Source organism: Bombina bombina, chromosome 6, assembly GCF_027579735.1.
Source record: "Bombina bombina isolate aBomBom1 chromosome 6, aBomBom1.pri, whole genome shotgun sequence".
NCBI classification, from domain to species: domain Eukaryota; kingdom Metazoa; phylum Chordata; class Amphibia; order Anura; family Bombinatoridae; genus Bombina; species Bombina bombina.
The window spans coordinates 855,242,103-855,269,991 of NC_069504.1; the positions used below are offsets into that span (position 1 = coordinate 855,242,103).

General features: G+C 40.8%; 1 protein-coding gene across 3 annotated transcripts in view; it reads right to left on the minus strand.

Annotated features, from left to right (window-relative positions):
- Window positions 1–369: 369 nt before the first annotated feature.
- The window catches only part of CTC1 (CST telomere replication complex component 1), a 210,478-nt gene continuing 182,958 nt past the window's right edge, over window positions 370–27,889 (minus strand). For all 3 annotated transcript variants that reach the window (XM_053718286.1, XM_053718285.1, XM_053718287.1), the window contains 2 exons: window positions 23,768–23,894; window positions 370–722 (listed from right to left, as the gene is read on the minus strand). In XM_053718286.1, the coding sequence (XP_053574261.1) occupies window positions 568–722; window positions 23,768–23,894 (282 nt within the window). In that variant the 3' untranslated portion in view covers window positions 370–567. The remainder of the gene's footprint in view (window positions 723–23,767; window positions 23,895–27,889) is intronic.

Here is a 27,889-nt window from a genome sequence, read left to right on the forward strand (position 1 = left end):
TCTCTCTGGTACTTTTTCTCTGAAATTCCTGGTAGAGAAAGGGTTAAATGTAAGCTACTGTCCAGCTGGTCCTCAGAAGATGTTCTGCATAGGAAATAGCAAACAAATGCATTTTTGTAAATAAATCTCCTTAACAAATATTTTTTTTTCATGAAAAATGATTCCTCCCAAATTTTTTTTTATCTGTGCATATATCTAGTGTTAACCTACATGTACAAAATGTAACCATGCACTGTCCCTCAATGCAAAGACATTAATTTTGGGGTAAGTATGACTTCTGCTCTTATACAAAGTGAATACTAGCGCTAAAGTCATATACGAGCAACAATTTAAGATATATTACTTTAACATTAAGTATTAGCCAGTAAATATTTTTTAAAAATATATATATTTTATTTTTCTGTTCTTTGCAAGTAAAAACATTAAATTAGTAAAATATGTTATTTTTATGTCTTCTTTGAATTAACAAACTTTTAAGCATAGCCAACAAAGATTTTATATATTAATATAAAAAGTTGAATTATTAAAAAACACAAATGAATCAATCTTCGTGTACACTCCAATAAATTATGTAACATTAGATAGGTTGCGATCATGGATCAAGTGACAGAAGGTTCGAGGGTCCACTTCCTGCAAATGCAAACAAGTGAGAGTAGGAGCAGAAGGAACATATGTAATGTAATCTCTATCACCCCGTGTGAAACGTCTTGACTGTGGAAGTGCTGTAAATGGAAAAAAATGTATAAAAATAAATCCTTATACAACATCACATAGATAGAAACTCTTCAGGAAGTAATGATTAGTTATAATATTCCTTATACAGGTAATATATTAGATCAGTGATGGCAAACCTTGAAACTCCAGATGTTTCAAAACTACATTTCTCATGATGCTTAGGCACTCTGAAGTCAAGCATCATGGGAAATATAGTTCTGAAACATTTGGAGTGCCAAGGTTCACCATCACTGTCTTAGATGCTCCTCAGGTACAGCCTGTTTCTAAAGCCCTTATCTTTCCGGGACCATAATAACAAGCCTAAGGTTATTCCTAATAGAAGACCACATTCAAACTCTATTAGAGCTTGGAAATACTCTTGGACGTTTAAGTGAAAGTCTAAAAAGAAATCTCCACTAAGCAAAACCATGGTGTCCTTATGTTTGAGCATTTTCCTTACAATCTCTCCCCTTTTTTTGTTAGGAAACATGACCTTCAAATCTATCATAATTTTAGGCTGCTATTTTCCCTTTGGCACACACATTTAGTCAGTCCTCCTCCTTTGAGGCTCTTTCTTTGACAGGCTCCTTCTGACCTGGTAAATTTGCGCGGGGGGGGGGGGGTGTTCCGGTTGTACTCTGCCTGATCACTAACAGTTATTAACAGAGACTGTTATTCTTTCTAATGACACGGTGAGTCCACGGATCACCATCAATTACTGTTGGTCATATCTCTCTTGGCCAGCAGGAGGAGGCAAAGAGCACCACAACAAAGCTGTTAAGTATCACTTCCCTTCCCACAAACCCCAGTCATTCTCTTTGCCTGCGTTACAAGGAAGAGGTGAAGTTTTTGGTGTCCGATTATTTCTCTTCAATCAAGATTTTATTATTTTGGAAATCGGAGTAGGTTTACTCTGATCTTTCCCCTCAATATTGGGTTTAGCCGTACTCCACTTCAGTCTCTTCAGTAGGGCAGTGGTGGCTTTTAAGCAGTTAGGAACTTGTAAAGTGTGCTTTGCTGCCCTGGTATAAAAAGCCTGAGTAGGTTTACTCTCTCTTACTTTTTTTCACAGGTCTCTGTGAGGAGTGGCATCCTCCCATACTTTGTGAGGTCGTCTGACTGCCGGACAACTGGAATGCAGGTGAGTGCCCTTTTTTGTCTTCTGGAGCTAGGAGGTGGGCACTGAAAGGGTTAAGGACTCTGGTAACTGCAGATATATGGGACACAAATTCCTTAGTTAGGAATATTCTGGCAGTAAGCAGGTACTACTTAACATGCGAGTTTGGAGACTAAGGGGTTAACTCTCTTTTGGGGCTCGGTGTTATTTTATGGAATATACTCTGAGCTATCATGTCATCAGTAGGATTATAGTAAGACACGCTCTTATTTTTTTCAGCGCCATTCATTTTGGGAGAGTATGTAGTGTAATTTCCTCAGTTTTCTTTTGAGATCGGAGCGGTGAAATGTATTTATTTATTTCTATATATGACGTAAACCTCCCTAATTATTTATATTCTATTGTTGTTTGAAGTTCAGCAACAGAAAATTTTCCAGTAGGACATATGATGGAGAGTGGCGCGTATACGCTGATAACACCTTCAGGGTGACAAGCTGTTTGTCCGCACTCTCTTTCCTCTCTATACCCCTTGGTATCTAAGAGTTACAGGTTTTTTCATCGCTCTGGTTTCAAGACCAGATACCTAAGTTAGGCGGGAGAAAGCGCGAATATCAGAACGCTTCATCCCATTCCGTTTTTATGGCTCCGCCTCCTCCTTCTTAGAAGAGCAGCGCCATTTTAGGCTTGTTAGCCTTTTCCTATAACTCTGCCTTGTTTTCAATCGAGAACGGAGCGGCGCCCTCATTATACATATCCTTCACAGCGGAGTGGTCTTATAGAGAGAGATACGCAGGGATAGAGAGGGCTCCTCTTACAATGTTTGGAAATACCGTACTCCTAGTGGAAACGTTATTTATAAGAAGTTTTGATATTTTTAATGTACATAATAAGAATAGGTACATGTGTGTTTATTTTTATTAAGATCTCAAATTAGAAAATTTGTTTTTGGGACTGGGGTTTCACAATAAAATAATTCTTTCATTGGAACCTCATGACTCATGTCCCTCAGGATTAATTGTCTTTGCAATTCAGAATTGCATAGCATAGGAGCTATGTAAGCTGTTTTAGTAACTGGAAGTTGCTGGTGAATCCCTATTCTGGTAGGGCCAGTATCTACTATATATTGAATGTATAGACAGCCGGACAGATAGCTCAGCATGCTAAGGCGTTGTGGCTGAGCTCTGTAGCAGGTTCGATCCCCAGCGAGGTCCACTCAGCCTTACATCCTTCCAAGGTCGATAAAAACGAGCAGAGCCTTGGGACCCTTATGGGTGATTAGCCACGCTTTACAAGTACCCAATACATACAGTCTGATTAATGCCCTATGAGCCCCTTGTCTCCCAGGATGATGCTGTTCAGGCAATGCCATAGCTTTCTCCTTACAAGTCCCAAGCCTTTATGGCGTCACATGCAGTACCATGCGGTTCCTCTCACTCTCCTAGAGGTGTGTATTTGCTTGCAGATTTTGCAGCTCAGGTATCCCTGCGGTATCTGCAGCTTTATCTGTTTTTCCTTTCTATAGAGGATACGCAAGAGAAAATTTAATGATTCAGATGGTAAGGTTTCTGCTCCATTCTCTGTTACACAGGTTGCTTTTTCTCCTAAGTCTGCTGACGATTCGCTGGTAACCTCTGAGGGTGAAATCTCAGATTCGGACAGTGTAATCCCTTCATCTGATGTGGTCTACTTCAGATGTATGCGTGTACACCTCGTGTACTGTTATAGGAGGTTTCCGCTACCTGGACGACATTGATAACACAATGTCGTTGTCAACCCTTGGAATTTTTATCTCTCTCATTTCTAGGATGTTCCTCCTATGAGGAAGTGTTCTAGTCCTGTTTTGGATATCTTCACAGAAATAGGAGACGTCTTCTCCCTGTCTTCCGTCCTTAAAGGATTTTCCTGTCGCCGACTCCAATTATATGCTTGGTGTCTAAGTAGAAGGGAACTTTTCTACTATGGATTAAAGATCTTCGATTCTTATGGAGGGTAGCCTGGTCAGCTGAGAAGCCTAACTGTGGCCTAGTGGTACAGCCTAGGCTTTATAGTTTTGCATTTGCAGGTTCAGTATATTGGGTTTTCTCCAAATCTTTGCTTTGGTTTTTTCTTTCTAGGATAAGACCTTGTTTGCACTTGGTCTGGCTGAACTTCTCTGTATTACGGGGTCAGTTATGTCTCTTGGAAACTAACGAAACCTAGGATTTCCTCCCAGGGGCAGATTTCTCCTTCTAGAGTATCTGCAATCCAGGTATGATGAGGCATTCCTGGAACTGGGTTCAAGACCTTTCTCTCTGGAAGTGTTAATTCCAATCCCAGTCTGGGAATGGGATTTAGATATTACCTCAATTTTCTCAGGTTCTGACCTTCTATGGTTTAAGACGGCCTGTTCATAAAGAACATAGACCTAAGGATGTGTTTTTCTTTCATGTAATTAGCAAGAGTCCATGAGCTAGTGACGTATGGGATATACATTCCTACCAGGAGGGGCAAAGTTTCCCAAACCTCAAAATGCCTATAAATACACCCCTCACCACACCCACAAATCAGTTTTACAAACTTTGCCTCCTATGGAGGTGGTGAAGTAAGTTTGTGCTAGATTCTACGTTGATATGCGCTCCGCAGCAGGTTGGAGCCCGGTTTTCCTCTCAGCGTGCAGTGAATGTCAGAGGGATGTGAGGAGAGTATTGCCTATTTGAATTCAATGATCTCCTTCTACGGGGTCTATTTCATAGGTTCTCTGTTATCGGTCGTAGAGATTCATCTCTTACCTCCCTTTTCAGATCGACGATATACTCTTATATATATACCATTACCTCTGCTGATTTTCGTTTCAGTACTGGTTTGGCTTTCTACAACATGTAGATGAGTGTCCTGGGGTAAGTAAGTCTTATTTTCTGTGACACTCTAAAGCTATGATTGGGCACTTTTTTTTATAAAGTTCTAAATATATGTATTCAAAAATTTATTTGCCTTGACTCAGGATGTTCAACATTTCCTTATTTCAGACAGTCAGTTTCATATTTGGGATAATGCATTTAAATATATCATTTTTATCTTACCTTAAAATTTGACTTCCCTGTGGGCTGTTAGGCTCGCGGGGGCTGAAAATGGTTCATTTTATTGCGTCATTCTTGGCGCTGACTTTCTTGGCGCAGATTTTTTTTTTCTGTTTCCGGCGTCATACGTGTCGCCGGAAGTTGCGTCATTTTTGACGTTTTTCCCGCCAAAAATGTCGGCGTTCCGGATGTGGCGTCGTTTTTGGCGCTAATAGCATTTAGGCGCCAAATAATGTGGGCGTCAATTTTGTCTCCACTTTATTTAAGTCTCGTTATTTTTTGCTTCTGGTTGCTAGAAGCTTGTTCACTGGCATTTTTTCCCATTCCTGAAACTGTCATTTAAGGAATTTGATCAATTTTGCTTTATATGTTGTTTTTTCTATTACATATTGCAAGATGTCACACGTTGCAACTGAGTCAGAAGATACTACTGGAAAATCGCTGCCTGGTGCTGGAACTACCAAAGCTAAGTGTATCTGCTGTAAACTTTTGGTAGTTGTTCCTCCAGCTGTTGTTTGTATTAAATGTCATGGCAAACTTGTTAATGCAGAAAATATTTCCTGTAGTAAAGTACCATTACCTGTTGCAGTTCCATCAACATCTAATGTTCAGAGTGTTCCTGATAACATAAGAGATTTTGTTTCTGAATCCATTAAGAAGGCTATGTCTGTTATTCCTCCTTCTGGTAAACATAAAAAGTCTTTTAAAACTTCTCTTTATACAGATGAATTTTTAAATGAACATCATCATTCTGATTCTAATGATTCTTCTGATACAGAGGATTCTGTCTCAGAGGTTGATGCTGATAAATCGTCATATTTATTTAAAATGGAATTTATCCGTTCTTTACTTAAAGAAGTCCTAATTGCATTAGAAATTGAGGATTCTGGTCCTCTTGATACTAAATCTAAACGTTTAGACAAGGTCTTTAAATCTCCTGTGGTTATTCCAGAAGTTTTTCCTGTTCCTGGTGCTATTTCTGAAGTAATTTCCAGAGAATGGTATCATTTGGGTAATTCATTTACTCCTAAACGTTTTAAGCAATTATATCCTGTACCGTCCGACAGATTAGAGTTTTGGGACAAAATCCCTAAAGTTGATGGGGCTATTTCTACCCTTGCTAAACGTACTACTATTCCTACGGCAGATGGTACTTCCTTTAAGGATCCTTTAGACAGGAAAATTGAATCCTTTCTAAGAAAAGCTTATCTGTGTTCAGGTAATCTTCTTAGACCTGCTATATCATTGGATGTTGCTGCAGCTTCAACTTTTTGGTTGGAAACTTTAGCGCAACAAGTAACAGATCATGATTCTCATAATATTATTATTCTTCTTCAACATGCTAATAATTTTATCTGTGATGCCATTTTTTATATTATCAGAGTTGATGTCAGGTTTATGTCTCTAGCTATTTTAGCTAGAAGAGCTTTATGGCTTAAAACTTGGAATGCTGATATGTCTTCTAAATCGACTCTACTTTCCCTTTCTTTCCAGGGTAATACATTATTTGGTTCTCAGTTGGATTCTATTATCTCAACTGTTACTGGAGGGAAAGGAACTTTTTTACCACAGGATAAAAATCTAAGGGTAAAAACAGGGCTAATAATCGTTTTCGTTCCTTTCGTTTCAACAAAGAACAAAAGCCTGATCCTTCATCCTCAGGAGCAGTTTCAGTTTGGAAACCATCTCCAGTCTGGAATAAATCCAAGCCTTGTAGAAAAGCAAAGCCAGCTTCTAAGTCCACATGAAGGTGCGGCCCTCATTCCAGCCCAGCTGGTAGGGGGCAGATTACGTTTTTTCAAAGAAATTTGGATCAATTCTGTTCACAATCTTTGGATTCAGAACATTGTTTCAGAAGGGTACAGAATTGGTTTCAAGATAAGACCTCCTGCAAAGAGATTTTTTCTTTCCCGTGTCCCAGTAAACCCAGTGAAAGCTCAAGCATTTCTGAAATGTGTTTCAGATCTAGAGTTGGCTGGGGTAATTATGCCAGTTTCAGTTCTGGAACAGGGGCTGGGGTTTTATTCGAATCTCTTCATTGTACCAAAGAAGGAGAATTCCTTCAGACCAGTTCTGGATCTAAAAATATTGAATCGTTATGTAAGGATACCAACATTCAAAATGGTAACTATAAAGACTATCCTGCCTTTTGTTCAGCAAGGGCATTATATGTCTACAATAGATTTACAGGATGCATATCTGCATATTCCGATTCATCCAGATCACTATCAGTTTCTGAGATTCTCTTTCCTGGACAAGCATTACCAGTTTGTGGCTCTGCCGTTTGGCCTAGCTACAGCTCCAAGAATTTTTACATAGGTTCTCGGTGCCCTTCTGTCTGTAATCAGAGAACAGGGTATTGTGGTATTTCCTTATTTGGACGATATCTTGGTACTTGCTCAGTCTTCACATTTAGCAGAATCTCATACGAATCGACTTGTGTTGTTTCTTCAAGATCATGGTTGGAGGATCAATTCACTAAAAAGTTCATTGATTCCTCAGACAAGGGTAACCTTTTTGGGTTTCCAGATAGATTCAGTGTCCATGACTCTGTCTTTGACAGACAAGAGACGTCTAAAATTGATTTCAGCTTGTCGAAACCTTCAGTCACAATCATTCCCTTCGGTAGCCTTATGCATGGAAATTCTAGGTCTTATGACTGCTGCATCGGACGCGATCCCCTTTGCTCGTTTTCACATGCAACCTCTTCAGCTCTGTATGCTGAACCAATGGTGCAGGGATTACACAAAGATATCTCAATTAATATCTTTAAAACCGATTGTAAGACATTCTCTGACGTGGTGGACAGATCACCATCGTTTAATTCAGGGGGCTTCTTTTGTTCTTCCGACCTGGACTATAATCTCAACAGATGCAAGTCTTACAGGTTGGGGAGCTGTGTGTGGGTCTCTGACGGCACAAGGGGTTTGGGAATCTCAGGAGGTGAGATTACCGATCAATATTTTGGAACTCCGTGCAATTTTCAGAGCTCTTCAGTCTTGGCCTCTTCTGAAGAGAGAGTCGTTCATTTGTTTTCAGACAGACAATGTCACAACTGTGGCATACATCAATCATCAAGGAGGGACTCACAGTCCTCTGGCTATGAAAGAAGTATCTCGAATTCTGGTTTGGGCGGAATCCAGCTCCTGTCTAATCTCTGCGGTTCATATCCCAGGTATAGACAATTGGGAAGCGGATTATCTCAGTCGCCAAACGTTGCATCCGGGCGAATGGTCTCTTCACCCAGAGGTATTTCTTCAGATTGTTCAAATGTGGGAACTCCCAGAAATAGATCTGATGGCTTCTCATCTAAACAAGAAACTTCCCAGGTATCTGTCCAGATCCCGGGATCCTCAAGCGGAAGCAGTGGATGCATTGTCACTTCCTTGGAAGTATCATCCTGCCTATATCTTTCCGCCTCTAGTTCTTCTTCCAAAAGTAATCTCCAAGATTCTGAAGGAATGCTAGTTTGTTCTGCTGGTAGCTCCAGCATGGCCTCACAGGTTTTGGTATGCGGATCTTGTCCGGATGGCCTCTTGCCAACCGTGGACTCTCCCGTTAAGACCAGACCTTCTGTCGCAAGGTCCTTTTTTCCATCAGGATCTCAAATCCTTAAATTTAAAGGTAGAGATTGAACGCTTGATTCTTGGTCAAAGAGGTTTCTCTGACTCTGTGATTAATACTATGTTACAGGCTCGTAAATCTGTATCTAGAGAGATATATTATAGAGTCTGGAAGACTTATATTTCTTGGTGCCTTTCTCATCATTTTTCCTGGCATTCTTTTAGAATTCCGAGAATTTTACAGTTTCTTCAGGATGGTTTAGATAAAGGTTTGTCCGCAAGTTCCTTGAAAGGACAAATCTCTGCTCTTTCTGTTCTTTTTCACAGAAAGATTGCTAATCTTCCTGATACTCATTGTTTTTTACTAGCTTTGGTTCGTATAAAACCTGTCATTAAGTCAATTTCTCCTCCTTGGAGTTTGAATTTGGTTCTGGGGGCTCTTCAAGCTCCTCCTTTTGAACCCATGCATTCATTGGACATTAAATTACTTTCTTGGAAAGTTTTGTTCCTTTTGGCCATCTCTTCTGCCAGAAGAGTCTCTGAATTATCTGCTCTTTCTTGTGAATCTCCTTTTCTGATTTTTCACCAGGATAAGGCGGTGTTGCGAACTTCTTTTGAATTTTTACCTAAGGTTGTGAATTCCAACAACATTAGTAGAGAAATTGTGGTTCCTTCATTATGTCCTAATCCTAAGAATTCTAAGGAGAAATCGTTGCATTCTTTGGATGTTGTTAGAGCTTTGAAATATTATGTTGAAGCTACTAAGTCTTTCCGAAAGACTTCTAGTCTATTTGTCATCTTTTCCGATTCTAGAAAAGGCCAGAAAGCTTCTGCCATTTCTTTGGCATCTTGGTTGAAATCTTTAATTCATCATGCCTATGTCGAGTCGGGTAAAACTCCGCCTCAAAAGATTACAGCTCATTCTACTAGGTCAGTTTCTACTTCTTGGGCGTTTAGGAATGAGGCTTCGGTTGATCAAATTTGCAAAGCAGCAACTTGGTACTCTTTGCATACTTTTACTAAATTCTACCATTTTGATGTGTTTTCTTCTTCTGAAGCAGTTTTCGGTAGAAAAGTACTTCAGGCAGCGGTTTCTATTTGAATCTTCTGCTTATGTTTTCATTAAACTTTATTTTGGGTGTGGATTATTTTCAGCAGGAATTGGCTGTCTTTATTTTATCCCTCCCTCTCTAGTGACTCTTGCGTGGAAAGATCCACATCTTGGGTAGTCATTATCCCATACGTCACTAGCTCATGGACTCTTGCTAATTACATGAAAGAAAACATAATTTATGTAAGAACTTACCTGATAAATTCATTTCTTTCATATTAGCAAGAGTCCATGAGGCCCACCCTTTTTGTGGTGGTTATGATTTTTTTGTATAAAGCACAATTATTCCAATTCCTTATTTATATGCTTTCGCACTTTTTTTCTTATCACCCCACTTCTTGGCTATTCGTTAAACTGATTTGTGGGTGTGGTGAGGGGTGTATTTATAGGCATTTTGAGGTTTGGGAAACTTTGCCCCTCCTGGTAGGAATGTATATCCCATACGTCACTAGCTCATGGACTCTTGCTAATATGAAAGAAATGAATTAATCAGGTAAGTTCTTACATAAATTATGTTTTTTTGTTCCCATGATCTAGTAAGACTTTTGGATCTTGGGGTATGGCAAGGGTGTTTTTCTGGACAATATATGGTTCAGGTGTCATCCTTCCTTCGAGCAGACTCTGTTTTAAGAGATCTTGTCCAATCCTTTTTTCCATGGATGGGAAATGAATCTGGAGTACAGCTCCCTTGTTCCATCTACAAGGGTGATTTTTTGAGAGGAGATTTCTTTCAGAGGTCAGATAATCTAGGATTTATTCATCCTCTCTCTGCAGTCTTCTGCCCGGTCAACAGCAAGATCTAGTGGTCCGGTAGATAGCTTATCCATCTTGCAACCAGAGGGCTGGGTATTTGAATCTAGCTGCAGTTGATTTTCCTTCACTTTTCAGTGACTCAATGTATGGAGGGAATCGGTCTGATTGTTGTCATGGACATCATTCCTTTTGCTATTTTCCATAAAAGGGAGAACTTCGGATCTATCTCAGAGGATAGATCTAGATCAGTCGACAAGTGACTTTCTCCTGTAGTGGTTTCTCAGGAGTATCGGTCTCAGGGCGCGTGCTTCTAGAGACTTTCCTAGGTTATGTGACCGTGTTCATCAACTAGCTAGGGCTGGGAAACAGTCTGTGTCTTGTTTAAGGCGTAGGGATTACGGACTCGGGAGTCTCTGCTCTTCTCTTTAACGTCTTGGAGTTGAGAGTTGTCCTTAAGCTTGGTTCCAAGTTGGACAATATCACCTCAATGGTTTACATCAACCACCAGGGAGGAACTCTGAGTTAATTTGCCATGTTGGAGGTGACAAATTTTTCAGTGGGTTTTCAAGTTCACAATTGTTGTCTATCTGCTATCCACATTCTAGGAGTGGACATCTGGGAAGCGGATTTCCTGAGCAGCTAGACTTTTCATCCTGGGAAATGGGATCCCCTTCCGGAGGTGTTTTCCATCTTGACCTTCAAATGGGGGTACGGAGTTGGATCTGTTGACGGCTCGTCAACTTTCCGAGCCGTCAAGGTACGGTTCAAAGTTAAAAGATCCACAGGCTCCTCTGATAGATGCTCTGGCAGTTCCTTGGGATTTCAGGCTGGCACACCGTTTTCTTTTCAGATTGCTCTCCTTCCACAAGTTAATGCTCGTATCAATCAGGAAAGAGCGTTGGTAATTCTAAATAATTCCTGCGTGGTCTCTCAGGATCTGGTATGCAGACCTTGTGGAGATGTTGTCTCTTCACATTGGAGACTGCCTCTGTGGAAGGACCTTCTGATCCAGGGTCCCTTCTTTCATCCAAATTTTGTTTCTCTGAAGTTGACTGTTTGGAGAATGAACGCTTAGTTATGTCTAAGCGTGGTCTTTCTGAGTTGGTCATTGAGACCATAATTCAGGCTTGCAAGCCTGTTACGGGGAAGATTTTTTATAAGATATGGCGTAAATATCTTTATTAGAGTGTAGCCAAAGGCTTCTCTTGGAGTCAGGATCCTAGGATTTTGTCTTTCTCAAGGAGGGCCTGGAGAAGGGTTTGTCAGCAAGTACTCTGAAGGATCAGATTTCTGCCTTGTCTATTTTGTTGCATAATGTCTGGCGGATGTGCCGGACATGCAATGCTTTAGTCAGGTCTTGGTCAGAATCAGGCCTATGTTTAAACCTGTTACTCCTCCCGGTAGTCTTAACCTTGTTCTTAAAGTTTTGCTGGCTCTGTTTGAACCTATGCATTCCTTAGATATTAAGATGTTATCTTGGAAGGTTTTGCTTCTTATTGCCATTTCTTCTGCTCAGAGAGTCTCTGAACTCTCGTGGTTGCAGTGTGATTCCTCTTATCTTATTTTTCATTCTGATAATGTGGTTCTGCGTACTAAGTTAAGTTTCCTTCCTAAAGTTGTTTCGGATAGGAATATTAATCAGGAAATCATTGTTCCTTCTTTGTGTCCTAATCCTCCTTATCATAAGGAGGGTTTGCTGCACAACCTAGAGGTGGTGCGTGCCCTGAGATTCTTCTAGCAGGTGACTAAGAACTTTGGCCAGTCTTTTGCCTTGTTGGTCTGTTTCTCTGGGAAACGCAAGGGTCAGAAAGCTACTGCTACTTCTCTTTCGCTCTGGCTGAAGAGTATAATTTGTTTGGCCTATGAAACTGCTGGACAGCAGCCTCCTGAGGGAATCATGGCTCATTCCATGAGGGTTTTTTCTTCTTCCTGGGCTTTCAAAAAGGAAGCTTCTGTGGAACAATTTTGCAAGGCTGCAATTTGGTCTTCCTTGTATACTTTTTTTAAATGTTATAATTTTGATAATTCTGCTTCGGCTGAGGTTTCTTTTGGGAGAAGGGTTCTTCAAACAGTGGTGCCTTCTGTTTAGGTTGCCTGACTTGTCCCTCCCTTATCATCTGTGTCCTCTAGCTTGAGCATTGATTCCCAACAGTAAATGATGATGATCCATGGACTCAGTGTCATTAGAAAGAAAACAAAATTTATGCTTACCTGATAAATGTATTTATTTCTTGACACGGTGATTCCATGGCCTGCCCTGTTTTTTTTTAGAGAGTTTTATGGTATATAATCCTCAGGCACCTCTGCACCTTGTGTTATTTCCTTTCTCTCCTTTCCTTCGATCGAATGACTGGGGTTTGTGGGAAGGGAAGTGATACTTAACAGCTTTGCTGTGGTGCTCTTTGCCTCCTCCTGCTGGCCAGGATTGATATTCCCAACAATAATTGATGATGATCCGTGGACTCACCGTGTCAAAAAAGAAATATATTTATCAGGTAAGCATAAATTTCATTTTTTTCTCTTTAATCAACTCTTTGCTCCAAAGAGGGAATATTTTGGATATGATATAGACTTAAATGTCTAAAACGTTTTGTCAAAGTCCTAGAGTCTGGTAGTTTATCACCATAATAGACCTGAAGGATAATTACCTTTCCTGTTTTCATCTATCCAGATAATTAAGATTTCTCTTTTCTTTACAGTGGACAATTTTTATTTTATGTTTGTGGTATTTTCTTTTGGTTGGCCACAGCTGTAATGGTCTTTCTGGCTCTGGCAAATTCTCTGACAGGTCAGAGTTTTTTTTTCTGACTTCTTATCTGGATGCTAACTTTGTCTTAAATATAGAAAATTTAAGGAGTTTCTTTGATCTCCAATTCTATAATAAAAAAAATATACGTAGGAGAATGACTATGTTTACAAAGTAAAAGTCTTTTTTAAACTCTTTATATGATGTTTAAAAAAAAAAAAGTGAGATATTGTAAAGTTAGTATAAATGTTTCTTAATTGTGTGCACCAAAAGTAAATTTTCCCCCAAAAAAGTTTGAACTATAGGGCAAGTCCAAAAACAGTGTAGTAAATCTGCATTTAAGGCAAGTAATTTTGTCATAATTATTGGTAAAGTGAGAGAACAAAATATGGGGCAGAATAAATTTGATATAGTATTCACTGTTCTCGAAGATATTCTTAAAGGCTTTCTCTAATGATTTCATTAAAATCTCATGAGTTATATCAGGGATATCAGTGCCAAACCTTCCCAGTCACAATGCTAACTTCTTAACGTCTTAAGTCTCACTGCTAAGGGTGGTGGGTGGTGATGGTCCGTCACACAGCAAAGCTGCTTCAGATTCTTGGATGGTAGCTTATCTTACCTAAAACTAATCTTGTGTCATCAATCTTGTGTCAACAGGGGCAAAGACATAAAAAGACAATCAGTCTAAAATCTCTACCACACGCAGGTTTCTTATACAAATGATTTAACTGTGATGTTGGAGCTGATTTAGTTCCATATGAGCCTGCTGCAGTTGCAGTCGTTAAGCTTGTTTTAACTTCTCTCATCAGATAAAGGTCTCTTTCAGTTGTGGGAGTTTTCTCTGAAATGTTGTAGCCGATTATCCCCCTGGCTAGGAAACAGAGATAGCTAAAGGCCTGCTTATGCTGTACATAAGACTGCAGCTATAGTGGCTTGACAGGGGCTGCATACAGACTGATTTACACCCCCCGGTCTCTATAAATGGCCCATGTACCCTCCACACATGGACTGAGTACCCTGCAGGAACAGACAATCTGCCTAAATAGAATCTGCTTTTACCCTGAACCCCCATACACTCTAATCTTTACACACACTCCGAGACCCTATCCTATCTTTATGCACACCTTCCCAGGCACTCTCCTATCTTTATGCACACCTTCCCAGGCACTATCCTATCTTTATGCACACCTTCCCAGGCACTATCCTATCTTTATGCACACCTTCCCAGGCACTATCCTATCTTTATGCACACCTTCCCAGGCACTATCCTATCTTTATGCACACCTTCCCAGGCACTATCCTATCTTTATGCACACCTTCTCAGGCACTATCCTATCTTTATGCACACCTTCTCAGGCACTCTCCTATCTTTATGCACACCTTCCCAGGCACTCTCCTATCTTTATGCACACCTTCCCAGGCACTCTCCTATCTTTATGCACACCTTCCCAGGCACTCTCCTATCTTTATGCACACCTTCCCAGGCACTATCCTATCTTTATGCACACCTTCCCAGGCACTATCCTATCTTTATGCACACCTTCCCAGGCACTATCCTATCTTTATGCACACCTTCCCAGGCACTATCCTATCTTTATGCACACCTTCCCAGGCACTATCCTATCTTTATGCACACCTTCCCAGGCACTATCCTATCTTTATGCACACCTTCCCAGGCACTATCCTATCTTTATGCACACCTTCCCAGGCACTATCCTATCTTTATGCACACCTTCCCAGGCACTCTCCTATCTTTATGCACACCTTCCCAGGCACTCTCCTATCTTTATGCACACCTTCCCAGGCACTCTCCTATCTTTATGCACACCTTCCCAGGCACTATCCTATCTTAATGCACACCTTCCCAGGCACTCTCCTATCTTTATGCACACCTTCCCAGGCACTATCCTATCTTTATGCACACCTTCCCAGGCACTATCCTATCTTTATGCACACCTTCCCAGGCACTCTCCTATATTTATGCACACCTTCCCAGGCACTCTCCTATCTTTATGCACACCTTCTCAGGCACTCTCCTATCTTTATGCACACCTTCCCAGGCACTCTCCTATCTTTATGCACACCTTCCTAGGCACTCTCCTATCTTTATGCACACCTTCCCAGGCACTCTCCTATCTTTATGCACACCTTCCCAGGCACTCTCCTATCTTTATGCAAACCTTCCCAGGCACTATCCTATCTTCATGCACACCTTCTCAGGCACTCTCCTATATTTATGCACACCTTCCCAGGCACTCTCCTATCTTTATGCACACCTTCCCAGGCACTCTCCTATCTTTATGCACACCTTCTAAGGCACTCTCCTATATTTATGCACACCTTCCCAGGCACTCTCCTATCTTTATGCACACCTTCTAAGGCACTCTCCTATATTTATGCACACCTTCCCAGGCACTCTCCTATCTTTATGCAAACCTTCCCAGGCACTCTCCTATCTTTATGCACACCTTCCCAGGCACTCTCCTATCTTTATGCACACCTTCCCAGGCACTATCCTATCTTTATGCACACCTTCCTAGGCACTCTCCTATCTTTATGCACACCTTCCCAGGCACTCTCCTATCTTTATGCACACCTTCCCAGGCACTCTCCTATCTTTATGCACACCTTCCCAGGCACTATCCTATCTTTATGCAAACCTTCCCAGGCACTATCCTATCTTCATGCACACCTTTCCAAGCACTCTCCTATCTTTATGCACACCTTCCCAGGCACTCTCCTATCTTTATGCACACCTTCCCAGGCACTATCCTATCTTTATGCACACCTTCCCAGGCACTCTCCTATCTTTATGCACACCTTCCCAGGCACTATCCTATCTTTATGCACACCTTCCCAGGCACTATCCTATCTTTATGCACACCTTCCCAGGCACTCTCCTATCTTTATGCACACCTTCTCAGGCACTCTCCTATCTTTATGCACACCTTCCCAAGCACTCTCCTATCTTTATGCACACCTTCCCAGGCACTCTCCTATCTTTATGCACACCTTCCCAGGCACTATCCTATCTTTATGCACACCTTCCCAGGCACTATCCTATCTTTATGCACACCTTCCCAGGCACTCTCCTATCTTTATGCACACCTTCCCAGGCACTATCCTATCTTTATGCACACCTTCCCAGGCACTATCCTATCTTTATGCACACCTTCCCAGGCACTCTCCTATCTTTATGCACACCTTCCCAGGCACTCTCCTATCTTTATGCACACCTTCTCAGGCACTCTCCTATCTTTCTGCACACCTTCCTAGGCACTCTCCTATCTTTATGCACACCTTCCCAGGCACTCTCTCCTTCTTACTAAACTCCAAGCTCTCTCTCACTTTTATGAACACCCTCTAGGCACTGTCTTATCCTTCCAACCTATCCTTCCACTGTCTCATGTTTATGTACTCTTTACCATGAAATTATGCACTTGTATACACTCTTATAGGTACTTTCCCACCTTTGTGTAAATCACACCAGCTCATGCTGTTTCCCATATTGCACTATTATGCTTTCCTACACTATTATTATTATCAGGTATTTGTAGAGCGCAAACAGATTCCGCAGCACTAATACTAACATTTCCCCACCCGTGCACAATCTCTCAAGCAGTCTCCAACCCTTATGCGCTTCACTCAGACACTTTACGGTTCTTATGCACTCACCCAGACTCATTTTCCCCCCAAAATCCCCTCTTCTAAGATGAGACAACTCCTTTAGGTCTAGAATCTCTCCCTTCCTATTTTAATTATATATGCAGTCTCCTTACCATGTAATATTTATGGATATATTATATATAAAGACCCTTTGTGGAATGTTATATTCCATTAAGTTTGTTGTTTTACTTAACATATTTTTATGTACTTATGTCAAAATGAAACTTAGGCATGAACAGTTGTATAATATTGTTACTTTCATACCTGCAACCATCAAATTATTTCCAGAAAATAATCTTGCAGACTTCATTTCTTAAGAACTAGGAAAATATTTATTTTCCCCACTCATTCCCACATGAGTAGCTTTGGAGCTTACCTACCCATATGGACTATAACATAAAAATGAAAATGTATGCTTACCTGATAAATTTCTTTCTTTCTGGGCATTCACAACGTCATTCCAATTACTAGTGGGATATTCAACTCCTGGTCAGCAGGAGGCGGCAAAAAGCACCCCAGCAAAGCTGTTAAGTGTAACTTCCCCTACCCATAATCCCCAGTCATTCAGCCGAATGAAAAAAATAAAAAAAGAAGAAACACAAGGGTATAGAGGTGCCTGAGGGTAACTAAAAAAAAAAGTCTGAACATAATTTAAAAAGAGGGCGGGGTCGTGGATTCTCCATGTATGGAAAGAAATTCATCAGGTAAGCATAAATTTTGTTTTCTTTTCTATGGCATGGAGAGTCCACAACATCATTCCAATTACTAGTGGGAATCAATACCCAAGCTAGAGGACATGGAATGAAAAGGGAGAGAGAACAAGGCAGGAGGACCTAAACAAAAAGGCACCACCGCTTGAAGAACCTTTCTGCCAAAAGAGGCCTCAGCCGAGGCAAAAGTATAACATTTGTAGAATTTAGAAAAAGGATGCAAAGAGGACCACGTTGCCTCCTTGCAAAACTGTTCCGCAGAAGCTTCATTATTGAAAGCCCAATAAGGGGAGACAGCTCTAGTGGAATGAGCTGTAATTCTCTCAGGAGGCTGCTGTCCAGCTGTCTCATAAGCAAAACAAATCATACTTCTTAACCAGAGGGAAAGAGAAGTAGAAGTGGCCTTCTGACCCTTATGCTTTCCAGAGAAAAACAACAAAGAGGGCAGAAGATTGACGAAAATCTTTAGTAGCTTGAAGGTAAAATTTTAGAGCATGCACAACATCCTGGTTATGTAAAAGACATTCCTTATGAGAAGAAGGATTAAGACAAAAAGAAGGAACAACAATTTCCTGATTAATGTTTTGATCCAACATAACCTTAGGGAGAAAACCCAATTTAGTACGAAGGACCGCCTTATCTGCATGAAAAATAAGGTACGGGGAATCACACTGCAGAGCTGAAAGCTCAGACACTCTGCGAGCAGAAGAAATAGCAAACATGAACAAAACTTTCCAAGATAACAATCTTATATCAACAACATGCATCGGTTCAAATGGAGCCTGCTGCAAAACTTTGAACACTAGGTTAAAGGGACACCAAACCCGAATTTTTTATTTCATAATTCAGATAGAGCATGCAATTTTAAGCAACTTTCTAATTTACTCCTATTATCAAATTTTCTTCATTCTCTTGGTGTCTTTATTTGAAAAGCAAGAATGTAAGTTAAGATGACGGCCCATTTTTGGTAAACAACTTGGGTTGTTCTTGCTGATTGGTGGATAAATTTATCCACCAATAAACAAGTGCTGTCCATGGTTCTGAACCAAAAATTGGCTGGCTGCTTAGCTTAGATGCCTTCTTTTCCAAATAAAGATAGCAAGAGAACGAAGAAAAATTGATAATAGGAGTAAATTAGAAAGTTGCTTAAAATTGCATGCTCTATCTGAATCACAAAAGAAAAAAATTGGGTTCAGTGTCCCTTTAAGGCTCCAAGGAGGAGCAACAGGTTTAAAAATAGGCCGTTTGTGCAAATCTGCAGCAATCTGACCCTTCAGAGTACTCACTGACAAACTCAAGGCCATCCTGAAGAAAAGACAACATTCCGGGAATCCTCACCCGGCTCCAGGAGAAACCCTTAGATTCACACCAATGAAGGTATTTACGCCATACCTTATTTTAAATCTTGCGAGTAACTAGTTTACGAGGCTGAAGAATAGTATCAATGACCGCTTCAGAAAAAACACAGGACTCCAAGCAGTTAGCTTCCGAGAATCTAGATTTGGATGGGGGAATGGACCCTGAATTAGAAGGTCCTTCCTCAAAGGTAACCTCCAAGGTGGAAGAAATGACATCTTCACTGGATCTGCGAACCAGATCCTGCGAAGCCAAGCAGGAGCTATTAGAATCAGACACTCCTGTTTGATACGAGCAATAACTCGTGGAAGGAGAGCAAACAAAGGAAACAGGTATGCTAGACCGAAATTCCAAGAAACCGCCAGAGCATCTATCAGAGCGGTCTGAGGATTGATCTTGATCCATACTTTGGAAGCTTGGCGTTTTGACGAGACGCCATCAGATTCAACTCCTGAACCCCTACCTGAGGGTTATCCTTGAGAACACTTCCGGATTAAAAGTCTGTCTGCTCAGAAAATCCACTTACCAATTGTCCACTCCTGGAATGTGGATGGCGGATAGGAAACAATCGTGAGCTTCCGCCCACTGCAGAATGCGAGTCACCTCTTTCATGGCTAAGGAACTCCGAGTTCCCCCCTGGTGGTTGATGTAAGCCACTGAGGTAATGTTGACCGACTGGAATTTAATAAACTGGACTAAAGATAATTGCGGCCACGCTGTCAAGGCACTGAAGATTGCTCTCAACTCCAAGATGTTTATGGGAATAGAAGACTCTTCTCGAGACCACAGGCCCTGAGCTTTTAGAGAACCCCAAATAGCTCCCCAGCCTAACAGGCTGGCGTCCGTAGTCACAATCACCCAAGAAGGTCTCAGGAAGCAAGTCCCCCGAGACAGATGTTCCTGTGAAATCCACCACGAGGGAGAGTCTCTTGTTAGGGGATCTAGATTTATCCTCTGCGATAAATCTGAATGGTCTCTGTTCCATTGACTGAGCATGCAAAGTTGCAGCGGTCTCAGATGGAACTGAGCAAAGGGAATGATGTCCATGGAAGCCACTATCAGACCAATCACCTTCATGCATTGGGCCACTGATGGACGAATAGTAGACTGGAGAGAAAGGCAAGAAGCAAGAAGCTTGGATTTTCTGACATCCGTCAGAAAAATCTTCATGGGAATCTATAATTGTCCCTAGGAAACACACTCTTGTAGCTGGAACTAGAGAACTATTTTCCAGATTCACTTTACACCCGTGGGAACGTAGAAAAGACAACATCTCTGTATGAGGCTTTGCTAGTTGAAAAGATGACACCTGAACCAAGATGTTGTCTAGATAAAGAGCCACAGCAATACCTTGGGATCTGACCACTGCTAATAGAGCCCCCAGAACCTTTGTGAATATTCTGGGAGCCATGGCAAGACAAAACGGAAGTGCAACGAACTGGAAATGCTTGTCCAGAAAGGCAAGCCTTAGAAACTGGTGATGATCCTTGTGAATGGGAACATGTAAATTCACGTAATTCAGGCCTATAGTCGTCATGAACTGACCTTTCGAAACCAATAGAAGAATGGAATGAATAGTTTCCATTTTGAAGGACAGAACCCTGAGGAATTTGTTAAGGCACTTTAAGTCTAGGATTGGATGGAAAGATCCCTCCTTTTTTGGAACCACAAATAGATTTGAATAAAATCCTTGAACTTGTTCCTCTAAAGGGACTGGTAAATAACTCCCAGGGAAGATAGGTCCTCTACGCAATTTAAGAAGGCCTCCCTTTTTACCTGGTTTGAGGATAGTCTTGACAGGAGAAATCTGCCCCTTGGAGGGCAAGACTTGAATCCAAGACTTGATCCAAAATAGGATCGGGGGCAGATCCTTCATGCTGATTTAGAGTCAGCGGAAGGCTTTTTGTTTTGTTTTCCCTTATTCCAAGGCTGGTTGGACTTCAAAGAGGACCTGCATTGGTCTGGAAGAAGAGGAGGAAGACTTCTTTCCCTTAAAGTTGTGAAAGGACCGGAAATTAGAAGTCTGTCGACCCTTAGGTCTATTCTTCTTGTCCTGAGGTAGGAAATATCTCTTTCCACCTGTAATCTCTGAAATGAATTCCGCCAGACCAGGACCGAATAGGGTCTTACCTTTGTAAAGTAACGCCAAAAGCTTGGCCTTTGAAGATACATCAGCCAACCAAGATTTTAACCAGAGAGCTCTACGAGCTAGAACAGTGAAGCTAGACATCTTAGCTCCCAGTCTAATTACCTGCATGTTGGTATCACATATAAAAGTATTGGCTAAATTAAGAGCCTTGATCCTATCTTGGATCTCCTCAATTGTGGTCTTCTCTGATAACAGATCAGACAGGGCATCGCACCAGTAAGATGCTGCGCCCACAACCGTAGCAATACTTGTCACAGGTTGCCACGGTAAACCCTGATGGATGTACACCTTTTTTAAGTAAGCCTCTAGCTTCTTATCCATGGAATCATTAAAAGAACAACTATCCTCTATAGGAATGGTAGTTCTTTTAGCTAGGGTAGAGATGACTCCTTCTACTTTAGGCACTGTGCCCCATGAGTCCCGAATTTAGTCAGCAACAGGAAACAACTTTTTAAAGACAGGGAAAGGGGAAAAAGAAACCCATGGCTTATCCCATTCCTGAGCTATGATTTCAGACATCTTGTCTGGAACAGGAAAAACATCCTCAGAAGAGGGAGAATCAAACTCTGTTAAGTTTAGAAGACTTTTTAGGGTTGATGGCAACCGAAGGTTCAGAGTCATCCAAAGTAGCTAGAACCTCCTTCAGTAGCAACCAGAGATGTTCACGCTTAAATCTGAAATTAACCTCTTTTGATTCAGAAGATTTGCCCCCCATAGTATCAGAAGTATCCTCCTTATCAGACATCTTGGAAAGGTTGACCAGCACAGATTTAGAGGGGTCAGAAACCTTATTAGCATATATATGTCTAAATTTCCTCTTATGCTTACCCGAAGAGGGAAAAGCAGCTAAAGTCGCAGACACCGCAGAGGTAATCTGTGCAGAAAAATCTCCTGGCAAATAAACACACCCAGGAGGTTGTGAGGAACCGCAGGGCACTGCATGTGAAACCATTAAGGCTTGGGACGTTTGAGGAGAGAGCTGTGGCATATCCTGAACAGCATTATCCTGAGAGACTAATGGCTCAGAAGGAAGTAATTTATCTTTTAATTTTAGAGTCTTAGCTAAACATGAGGAACAAAATTGTATAGAAAATTTGGGCCTCTAAACATAATAGATATTTGTCCATTGAAACAGAATCTTGGTCAGTGTCCATAGGTGAAAAAGTTCCGAATAGGATAGAAAAATAAAATGGAACCGTTATGTCACTTTAAGAAAAAATAGGGACAATTACTCAAAAACTTTCAAAGTAAACTCCAAGATATTTAAGCAGTTTACAATAAAAAATCCTCACACCTCTATACCTCAGACTAGCTGAGGAGATTTTACCACACCGGGACCGGAGTTGACACTAGTAAAAAGTGAAGTCTCTCACGAACTGCAAATCCGCTGTAAGGGATGGCTGTCAGCCCTGGAAAGCTGAATCCGAATCGGTAGAGAAATACTAGAGCCCCAACATGCGATCGTTTCTAGACAGAGCAGTAGAAACATACGCATAGGCTATTCACTCTGCAATCAATGTATATAAGCGGAAGGGCCGGTCACTTGATCAGACTAGAAATTGAACTGTGCCACTGAAAAAGCACGCGATTCAGTCCAACCAAAAACAACAATAACGACAGAGCTTATATTTCTAAGTCTCAACTCTGCACTGATAGCTCAATATCAAAAAACAAAGTACACACCGTTATGTTTTTCACATGTGCTATAGACCCTCTTAAAAAAATCCTTCAGCCAGTCTCTCAAATAAAAAAGGGGAAAATTAACCCTTAACATTTTCCTTCAGCCTCATTAAAAAACAGTGCCTGCAGGCTGCCCAAGAGTTAACCCCTAAAGGTCATAATATGTCCCATATAATAATCCACTAGAGGAATTAACCTCCAAAGTGCTTTCCTTCAGTACCTAGAAGGCAAATGCACTTACCTGTGGATCCAGCTGCAGGGCAGGAACAGCTTCTTTAGGTGTGATAGACACTCCACTCTCTATCAGGGACCTGAAGAAAATCAAAGAACAGAGTGACCAACCCTGGCTTTCCATGAAGGGGTAGCAATAATGTTAAAAACAAAGCAAAGACAACCTCACCGCTTTCTAACTGCTAATAGCCACCATTACTCTTACAAAAGAGATTGACATGGACACAGCATAGCCCCAAATCCTTGCTTGCAGGGAAAAGTACCCATAAATATCTTCAGACACCAACTTTGCACATCATCCATTGACAAAGGCAAAGAGAATGACTGTGGATTATGGGTAAGGGAAGTTACACTTAACAGCTTTGCTGGGTGCTCTTTGCCTCCTCCTGAGTTGAATATCCCACTAGTAATTGGAATGATGTTGTGGACTCTCCATACCATAGGAAAGAAAAAAGGTTTATACGTATATCTAAAGCAAGTTCTTCATACTCTAAGTGGAGTCATATAAATACCTACCCAGGTAAACCTATTTGTGCATGTTTTGCCTGGTCCACAGTTATGTTTGGTATTATTTCCTCTTTTTTCTCACCCAGGATAACTTCACATGTTAGATGGAAGGGTGGAGGTATCTACAGCACATGTTTCAAGGAGATCTCTATATACTATGTGAAAGTACAAATCTATAAACCCAGCAGTACTGAATTTTGCACCACTGAAAGTGAAGAAATTGATTTATCTGTAGGAATAAATCTAGTTTTCTTCAATACTAATATATATTTGTAGCACTTAGTGCTTTGACTGGCACACCCAAACCAAAGCCCGTCTCTCATTACAACAGTTTTAAGTTGATCAAATACTGGATTTTAAAAATTTGATATCACTTTATCTCTGTGTGTGTTTTATGTAACTCACCTGCAGACAGAGATTCTGTATTGTTCCTGCGTAATGTGAATGTCAAAAGCAGGGGGCGAGAAACAGAAGAACGTGATGTTAGGTAAGTTACATAGCGTAACAGTGTGTCCTCACTTTGCTCCTCAGTCTTAAAGAAAAAAAAAAAAGGAGAAAAAAAGAATGTTACATAGTAAATGAGGTGGAAAGAAGACAGAAGTCCACCAAGTTCAACCTATACTGATCATTCCTGATTTACAGTAAGGATGCTGCCAATTGAACTTACATTATTACAATTAGAAGCTGACCTATTTAACACAACCAATCATACACATTAATTCAATTTATAATCGAAAATGTATCTAACCTTTTTTTTTTTTTTACATTATTTAAGTTATCAGCATTCACTACCTCCTTAGGCAAAGAGTTCCACAATTTTATAGGTCATACAATGAAAAAAAAAAAGTTTATGTTGTTGGAGTTTAAATCTCCTATCCTCTAACCGTAAAATATGACCTCTTGTCACAAATAATTGGCTTGGGAAAAACAGTGCTTCTGCCAACTATGAATATGGGCCTTGAATATATAAACAGACTCAATTTGGCTAACCTCTACTCAAACTAAGTTCTTCATTCCCTTTATTAGCTGTGTGGCCCTTTTCTGAACCTTTTCAATTCTGCAATGTCCTTTTTTTAAATTGGTTCCCAGAACTGCACTCCATATTCAAGGTGAGGTTTTACCAGGGATTTATATAGTGACATATCTATGCTTTCTTCCCTTAAATCTTACTCCTCTTAATACATGCTAGTATCTTATTTGCCTTTGAAACCACTGCCTTGTATTGCACACTAATTTTTAGATTGTTATCCATAAATATGCTTAAATTAATTTCATCTTTTGTTTGGCTAAGTCTAGTCCCATTTAAATAAAATGTAGCCTGCATTTTTTTACTTTTAAAATGTTTAACCTAACATTTACCAGTATGAAATCTCATTTGCCATTTACCAGCTCATTCTTCAATTTTTTGTAAATTCACTTGCAAAACAATTATATCTTGCATTGACCTAATCGTCTTACAATACTTTGTATCATCTACAAAAATAGAGATGTTGCTATTTAATTCCTCCTCCAAGTCATTTATAAAAATATTTAAAAAAAACATAATTTATGTAAGAACTTACCTGATAAATTAATTTCTTTCCTATTGGCAAGAGTCCATGAGCTAGTGACGTATGGGATATACAATCCTACCAGCATGGGCAAAGTTTCCCAAACCTCAAAATGCCTATAAATACACCCCTCACCACACCCACAATTCAGTTTAACGAATAGCCAAGTAGTGGGGTGATGAAGAAATTAGTAAAAAGCATCAACAAAGGAATTGGAAATAATTGTGCTTTATACAAAAAAAATCATAACCACCATAAAAAGGGTGGGCCTCATGGACTCTTGCCAATATGAAAGAAATGAATTTATCAGGTAAGTACTTACATAAATTATGTTTTTTTTCATGTAATTGGCAAGAGTCCATGAGCTAGTGACGTATGGGATAGCAATACCCAAGATGTGGAACTCCACACAAGAGTCACTAGAGAGGGAGGGATAAAAATAAAAACAGCCATATTTCGCTGAAAAAAATAAATCCACAACCCAAAATATAAGTTTATCCTCATAAATGAAAAGAAAAACTTAAAACATAAGCAGAGAAATCAAACTGAAACAGCTGCCTGAAGAACTTTTCTACCAAAAACTACTTCCGAAGAAGCAAATACATAAAAATGGTAGAATTTAGTAACTGTATGCAAAGAAGACTAAGTTGCTGCTTTGCAAATCTGATCAACTGAGGCTTCATTCTTAAAAGCCCACGAAGTGGAGACTGATCTGGTAGAATGAGCTGTAATTTTCTGAGACGGGGCTTGACCCAACTCCAAATAAGCTTGAGGAATCAAAAGCTTTAACCATGAAGCCAAGGAAAACAGAATTTATGTTTACCTGATAAATTACTTTCTCCAACGGTGTGTCCGGTCCACGGCGTCATCCTTACTTGTGGGATATTCTCCTCCCCAACAGGAAATGGCAAAGAGCCCAGCAAAGCTGGTCACATGATCCCTCCTAGGCTCCGCCTACCCCAGTCATTCGACCGACGTTAAGGAGGAATATTTGCATAGGAGAAACCATATGATACCGTGGTGACTGTAGTTAAAAGAAAATAAATTATCAGACCTGATTAAAAAAACCAGGGCGGGCCGTGGACCGGACACACCGTTGGAGAAAGTAATTTATCAGGTAAACATAAATTCTGTTTTCTCCAACATAGGTGTGTCCGGTCCACGGCGTCATCCTTACTTGTGGGAACCAATACCAAAGCTTTAGGACACGGATGAAGGGAGGGAGCAAATCAGGTCACCTAAATGGAAGGCACCACGGCTTGCAAAACCTTTCTCCCAAAAATAGCCTCAGAAGAAGCAAAAGTATCAAACTTGTAAAATTTGGTAAAAGTGTGCAGTGAAGACCAAGTCGCTGCCCTACATATCTGATCAACAGAAGCCTCGTTCTTGAAGGCCCATGTGGAAGCCACAGCCCTAGTGGAATGAGCTGTGATTCTTTCGGGAGGCTGCCGTCCGGCAGTCTCGTAAGCCAATCTGATGATGCTTTTAATCCAAAAAGAGAGAGAGGTAGAAGTTGCTTTTTGACCTCTCCTTTTACCAGAATAAACAACAAACAAGGAAGATGTTTGTCTAAAATCCTTTGTAGCATCTAAATAGAATTTTAGAGCGCGAACAACATCCAAATTGTGCAACAAACGTTCCTTCTTTGAAACTGGTTTCGGACACAGAGAAGGTACGATAATCTCCTGGTTAATGTTTTTGTTAGAAACAACTTTTGGAAGAAAACCAGGTTTAGTACGTAAAACCACCTTATCTGCATGGAACACCAGATAAGGAGGAGAACACTGCAGAGCAGATAATTCTGAAACTCTTCTAGCAGAAGAGATTGCAACTAAAAACAAAACTTTCCAAGATAATAACTTAATATCAACGGAATGTAAGGGTTCAAACGGAACCCCCTGAAGAACTGAAAGAACTAAATTGAGACTCCAAGGAGGAGTCAAAGGTTTGTAAACAGGCTTAATTCTAACCAGAGCCTGAACAAAGGCTTGAACATCTGGCACAGCTGCCAGCTTTTTGTGAAGTAACACAGACAAGGCAGAAATCTGTCCCTTCAGGGAACTTGCAGATAATCCTTTTTCCAATCCTTCTTGAAGGAAGGATAGAATCTTAGGAATCTTAACCTTGTCCCAAGGGAATCCTTTAGATTCACACCAACAGATATATTTTTTCCAAATTTTGTGGTAAATTTTTCTAGTTACAGGCTTTCTGGCCTGAACAAGAGTATCGATAACAGAATCTGAGAACCCTCGCTTCGATAAGATCAAGCGTTCAATCTCCAAGCAGTCAGCTGGAGTGAAAACAGGTTCGGATGTTCGAACGGACCCTGAACAAGAAGGTCTCGTCTCAAAGGTAGCTTCCAAGGTGGAGCCGATGACATATTCACCAGATCTGCATACCAAGTCCTGCGTGGCCACGCAGGAGCTATCAAGATCACCGACGCCCTCTCCTGATTGATCCTGGCTACCAGCCTGGGGATGAGAGGAAACGGCGGGAACACATAAGCTAGTTTGAAGGTCCAAGGTGCTACTAGTGCATCCACTAGAGCCGCCTTGGGATCCCTGGATCTGGACCCGTAGCAAGGAACTTTGAAGTTCTGACGAGAGGCCATCAGATCCATGTCTGGAATGCCCCACAGCTGAGTGACTTGGGCAAAGATTTCCGGATGGAGTTCCCACTCCCCCGGATGCAATGTCTGACGACTCAGAAAATCCGCTTCCCAATTTTCCACTCCTGGGATGTGGATAGCGGACAGGTGGCAGGAGTGAGACTCCGCCCATAGAATGATTTTGGTCACTTCTTCCATCGCTAGAGAACTCCTTGTTCCCCCCTGATGGTTGATGTACGCAACAGTTGTCATGTTGTCTGATTGAAACCGTATGAACTTGGCCCTCGCTAGCTGAGGCCAAGCCTTGAGAGTATTGAATATCGCTCTCAGTTCCAGAATATTTATCGGTAGAAGAGATTCTTCCCGAGA